General features: G+C 37.0%; 1 protein-coding gene across 1 annotated transcript; it reads right to left on the reverse strand.

The window, feature by feature from the left end:
* Positions 1-352: 352 nt before the first annotated feature.
* Positions 353-5637, reverse strand: LOC140969307 (threonine dehydratase 1 biosynthetic, chloroplastic-like). The gene is made up of 8 exons (XM_073430621.1): positions 5105-5637; positions 4395-4574; positions 3823-4299; positions 3324-3572; positions 3162-3235; positions 2638-2755; positions 868-1002; positions 353-770 (listed from the first exon to the last, which is right to left on the reverse strand). The coding sequence occupies exons 1-8, from the start codon at positions 5555-5557 to the stop codon at positions 636-638; spliced, it is 1821 nt and encodes a 606-aa protein (XP_073286722.1). The 5' UTR covers positions 5558-5637; the 3' UTR covers positions 353-635.
* Between the last annotated feature and the right edge of the window lie 304 nt (positions 5638-5941).

The following is a 5941-nucleotide window of genomic DNA, read 5'->3' on the forward strand; positions in this document are numbered from 1 at the left end:
TAAACAATCCTCCCCTTTTGAGTGAGAGGGTGTGTTAGTTGTCCCACATCGGTTGGATAAAATAACTGGGAGTTGTATATATGGACTTGAACAATCCTCCCCTCTTGAGCTAGCTTTTGGAGTGAGTTAGTTCCAAGTCTCAATCTTAACAATTATTAAAAACTCATGACTTGATTCAACTTTAATTTATAAAACCAATAAAATATATTTGATTCAAATTTTCATCTAAAATCGAACCAAACCGTACTTGGTCAACCCTAATTCAGTATTGACTCGTAATTGACGATTCTCATGTGTTAAGACATAATGTTTGAATCATTTTATTGGAACATATATATAACACTACAAACACTCGATCAAGAATTTTCTTCCCATCACAAGTGATTCTTGTTTGACAATCTCTTGATACAAAGCATACGAGTAACGAAAAAGATTGGGTGCCACACGATTTCAGCTGGGCTACAAGTACGATGCTACTACAGATACATTGAACTCTCCACGATCACAACAGTTTATGTTTAACTTCCAGGGGACATACAACTGCAAATTCCCACACCATAGAACCAAGTATCGACCAAATCCTTGTATCCTTCCGAGAATTTGGCATCTAGAAATCAGGCATCATCATCATCTCATTATAGGAGCTGGAATGCTTCGTTAATGGTTTCCACTTCATACTCATATCCCAGACAGTTTGCACGATTCTTGAATTCGTCTATCTCATTTTTCGAAACTTGGATGCCAACCAACACGTTAGCCCCAGTTTCTCCCTATAGATATGTGAGGGTATATATAACAAAGATAAACAATATCATATGCATACGGATGAAATTGATGGCGGCATGTTTTAAAGATCATCACAATTACCTGTGCTCTGTAATGGAACAAACTTATGTTCCAACGCGGGCTTAACATATCCAAGAATTTCATCAAAGCTCCTGGCCTCTCTGGGAAAACAAAACGGCATAGAAGCTCGTTTTCAAGATTTGATCGGCCACCCATCTGGAAAAAGTAAAAAAAAGTAAGCATACAAATCGAATGTATACTCTAACCAATACATGTAGAACTTCAGGCAAAAAATGGAATATCAGGATTATATGCCGTGTGGTCTTCTTCCTCATCTTCCAAGGGACGTAAAATTTTTAAAACATCCGAGTGAGGAGGAATACATTATAAAAAAGTAAAAATAACCGCATGACTATATCAATATTCGAATCCAAAACATATATTCCACTCTTTCACATTACACAAAGAGTAGCACGAGGCTCAACAAAAACAAAAACATTGAGCAACAAAGCTCATGTTCTACAATGAATTTGACGTATAGTTGATTGTTTGCTTCTCTCTGATAGGCTGCCAACTATGATTTCAACATGTTTGTAGTTCAGTATAAAATAACCATTACATTTGTTCTAGATTCAGATTTTTCCACGTTTCATCATCTTGCGTGGTACTCTAAACTTTGCAAAAGAAAATTACACCAAATTAAGAAAACATTCCTGATCTTTTATGTTAAAGTTCGTTTACAAACTATAAAACCAAAAAAATAGAGATTTTGCAAAGCAAAACAATCTACCTTAGGAGTAAAATATATGTTCATACTATATGTACAGACTCAAGCATATGAGGGGAAACAGACAAATTTATCCGACAACAGTCTTTTGCAGAAAATCGCCACGGGAAATATGTTGACAATACCAAAACATCTGTGTTCCTTCCCTGATCCCTCATTAGCCCTTTTTATTTAAACAATTCTGTTTCCATAATATGTACAATATCGAAATGAAAAGTTGGACCTCGAACCGATGAAACTGAATTGCTCAGGAAACTGTCTAAGCAATTAGGCATCAGGTTCAGCCACTCCTACTTTCAGCAGGTTGCTGTTTCACATAAAGAACTTATTGAAAATCTCACAAATGTTTCACAAATTCTGACTATGTTTTATTCTGAATTTTATATTCTTCTTATTCTAACAGAATCCACACCCTGCATTGCATTCTTCAACAGGTATGGCAGAAGTTCGAGTCTGGAAGACAACTATGCGGCTCTGCTACACAACATTAAGATGTACATATGTCAAGTTAATGAGCAAACTAGGCTTGTTTGCTTAACAAGCTGAGCTACGGAGAAGAGTTTCCAGATTGAATTTGTTCATGTACGAACAAAATATATTTTGGGAAGGTAGCCTACATAAAAGTTGGCAACCGATATATTTTGGGAACGTATCCTACATAAAGAGTGGCAACTTCCCACAACCTTCATTCATCTCATATATGATTGCAATCATCATAGATAAATGCTTATAATCTACTTTGTTCGATATAATAAGAAAATGCTCAAGCTTTTCAAGATAACTTTTCAATGAGTTCAATAGGGACCAAGTTTCATACTTGTCTCGTCTCAAAGACAAGATTGAACTGAAATTGATGAATAAGCTAGCCTGTATGATTTCTTAACTAGTATGAACTTGGGTTCAGGCTTACATACAAAATTCAAAAGGTAAAAGAAAAGTCACTTTGTTCAAGCTAAGTTAGCTCCTATAAAGTCTTAAAAAAGGCTATGAGCAGCAATAAGATTGATGAAACAAAGTGTTTGCAAGCTCAATCAAATCTTAGAAAGAATTAAAAAGGCCCTAACCAAATGCCGCAAATGATCTTTGACCAAGTCATTTTCTGTAAGATTAATGGTCAGTAGTTGAGCTGATTTCATTCTTTCTATCATCGCATCCAATTCCAATTTAGTGTGAAGCCCGACACTGGAGAAAATAAAAAGAAAAGATAACTTGGAGCTAATTTGGATACTAAAACACTTAGTTTTAAAAACAATTTATAAAGGAATAGTTTTTTATAGTGATTTTCTACTTAAAAAAGTAAATGCAGTTTATGTTTGGATAAAATTAAAATATCGCATAAGTTTCTTATAAAGAAGCTGAAGCAATAGCCCTAAAAATTACATTTTTTAGCATCATGGTGTTTGAATTTTTTAAAGTAAAAGTTCAACCAAATGTCACTTTTTAAAGTATTTCTCCATCTAAATCCTTAATTGCCAAAAAAGTACTTTTAATTTAAATGAGCTTCTCTGTCTAAACGCTTAATTATCAATTCTTTAACTTTTACTTTTCTGTGTGTAATATGAAGAAATATGTGAAATGTATCTCTTACCTATATAATACAAGTGCGTTTTCTTTCTCTGAATTATATCTGTATTTGAATTCGGTAATATTCATCGGTCCAACCTGCAAATAGACAATTGAAGCATGTAAATTTGGATGCATTTCCTAAGATGGTGGGAAATATAAGGCCTAAATGGATCAAAAAACCCACGAGCTCGCAGAATCGCTTAAAGCTCCCAAGTTCCTCAGGCATGTAAGTGGCAAGTACAGCTTCACGACGTCTACCAACATCCGCAAGTTCGGTTACCAATCTCAGTCGATCAAAATTCATGTTAGCTCCACTTGTTACCGCGACAACATTTGCACTCTTAATTCCATAGAACTTGCAGTAAGCTTCAGCCCCAGCTAAAGAAAGAGCACCGGCCGGTTCTAAAATGCTTCTTTTCTCCTCAAACATGTCCTGTCATAAGGCAAAAACAAATACGAGACAAATAAAGGGAGAAAACCAGATAACAAGAGAATATGAGAACAAAGATGGAATAAAACCATTACACATACAGATTGTCCCAACAAATAAATACAGCTTCACACTCTATTTTGCAGACTGGCACAAACTTAGAACATAACTATGCAATAACAGCAGCAGTCTGTGAGAATGCATCAAGAAGGATGAAAAAAGATTAACCCAAACAGTTCAAATGGAAATTGACCTTTATTGATGCACAAATTGCGTCCCGGCTAACAAGAACTACACCATCTATCAGTTCCCTGCAAAGTTTGAATGTCTCTTTGCCAACCTCTTTGACTGCTACACCATCAGCAAAACCTCCAACTTGGTCCAACATTACTCGCCGGCCATGGTGCAGAGATAACGCCATCGCATTCGCATCAAATGGCTCCACTCCAATTATTTTCACTTCAGGGGAGACCCTTTTCACATAGGCAGCAATACCAGCAATAAGGCCCCCGCCACCGACTGGCACAAATATTGCTTCTAGAGGCTCTTTCATTTGCCGCACGATCTCCATTCCAACTGTTCCCTGCCCTATGATCACATCTGGGTGATCAAAAGGTGGAATGAATGTGCGACCCTCCTCTTCAGCTCGTTTTTTGGCATAAGCTTGGGTTTCATCGTAAGAATCCCCTACAAGTATGACAGTGGCACCCAGTCCTTCAACCGACTTCCACTATCGATAAAAAGGTTTTAATAATATTGTTATATCAATCAGGAAAAAAATTCGAAAAAAAATAAACAATTAAGAAAAATTAAATAAACAATAACCTTAATCTCTGGTGTGGTAACGGGCATAGCAATGACAGCATTACAACCCAGTTTCCGAGCGGATAATGCCACACCTTGTGCATGATTTCCGGCAGATGAACATATAACACCTTGTTCAAGTTGTTCCTTCGAAAGTTTTGCCATCATATTATAAGCACCCCGAAGCTTGAATGAAAAAACCTGGGAATTATAATATAATATTCACATTCCAAGATCTCCTACCACACCGCACCATAAAGCTACGAGCTTTACATCTTCTCTTTTTCCTCGATCAAAAGCTCAGTCAAAACAAAATACGCTAGGAAAACTCAGGTATAAAATTCCAAAACTTTCCCACAATCAATAACAAATTTATTTGTACCCAAATACGGAAGAAAAAGTGTAGAGATTAACCAAGAATGAAACATTACAAACATTTCATGACAATTATCCCCCCAAAAAGTTAGAAAATAACAATAATGATACAAGTAACAAGATGATTTCAATGGATTTAAAAAAAAAACTTTCGACAAAGAAAAATTTGCCTTATTTTATCCATCATTCCACATTCAGCTGAAATATTGGAATTTCAATCCTGGGCAATCTACAGACTACAATTTCTTGCATGCAAATATGGAAGGGTTTTTTTTTTCCGTATTTGAACTGAACAACACACTTGCAGAAATATGCCACATACATTAAGTAATATTAGCATAAAATTGAAGACATACGGGCTGAAGATCCTCTCTCTTGAGCCAGACATTGACCCCCCACCTGTCCGACAGCTTGGTGGCCAGCTGCAATGGTGACTCGTACGCCACATCATACACCTTAGACGACAGTATATTCGTCAAATACTCCATTGCATTCAAGCTACCATTACTCGCCGCACCGTTGCCCGAGCGATTCAGATTCGGTATCAAATACCCGCTCTCGCACTGCAGAGAACTCGGAGAAACTCTCTCCAAAGAAGGCCCCACAGAGTCCCAAGGCGAGGACAGTTGAGACATCTTAGGAACTGGAATCTCAAGGGCCGGTAAAATTTCCGCCGTCGACTTCGACAGTGCGGCATGGATCGATGGCTTCATGCATGTGCTCTTAACGGCGGCGGAGGAATTTTTGAAGGTGAATTCTGCAGTAAAAAGTGGCGATTGTGCATGGCCCGTGAACCTAAGAGCTTCCATTTTCACCGGGGCTTTTGTACTCCGCCGCCGCAGAGAGGAGAGAAGCGAGGAAGGAAGGCACCGGCCAAAAAATTTATACAGGTAGTACTGCCTTACCTGCAGTGTGCGAAACTAAAATAAAAGTGATCAACAGCGAATCAGAGATTGACACGTTTGGTCATCGGAGTGCAGTGAGTTGGTCTATTTCTGAATGTCGAGTAATTTTAACATTAAATCCAACTACACGGAAAGCTACTGCTTCCTAACAAAACGACCTCGTGGGAAGAATTTATTTATTGTTTTTTTTTTTTGGAATAATGATAGTGAATTCACTTTACTTTTAAATTTATAAATTTAAATGGATATAATATATATAATATATCACATCTTATAAATAAATAAATA

Source organism: Primulina huaijiensis, unplaced genomic scaffold, assembly GCF_012295235.1.
Source record: "Primulina huaijiensis isolate GDHJ02 unplaced genomic scaffold, ASM1229523v2 scaffold40641, whole genome shotgun sequence".
Taxonomy (NCBI): domain Eukaryota; kingdom Viridiplantae; phylum Streptophyta; class Magnoliopsida; order Lamiales; family Gesneriaceae; genus Primulina; species Primulina huaijiensis.

Bases quoted from the DNA above. Each gene is read 5' to 3' on its own strand.
- LOC140969307 (XM_073430621.1), bottom strand. From the start codon at position 5,557: ATGGAAGCTCTTAGGTTCACGGGCCATGCACAATCGCCACTTTTTACT. The intron at 4,300-4,394 runs GTTATTGTTTAT...TTTTATCGATAG, and splicing joins TTACCACACCAGAGATTAAG to TGGAAGTCGGTTGAAGGACT. The intron at 3,236-3,323 runs GTGGGTTTTTTG...GTCTATTTGCAG, and splicing joins TTAAGCGATTCTGCGAGCTC to GTTGGACCGATGAATATTAC.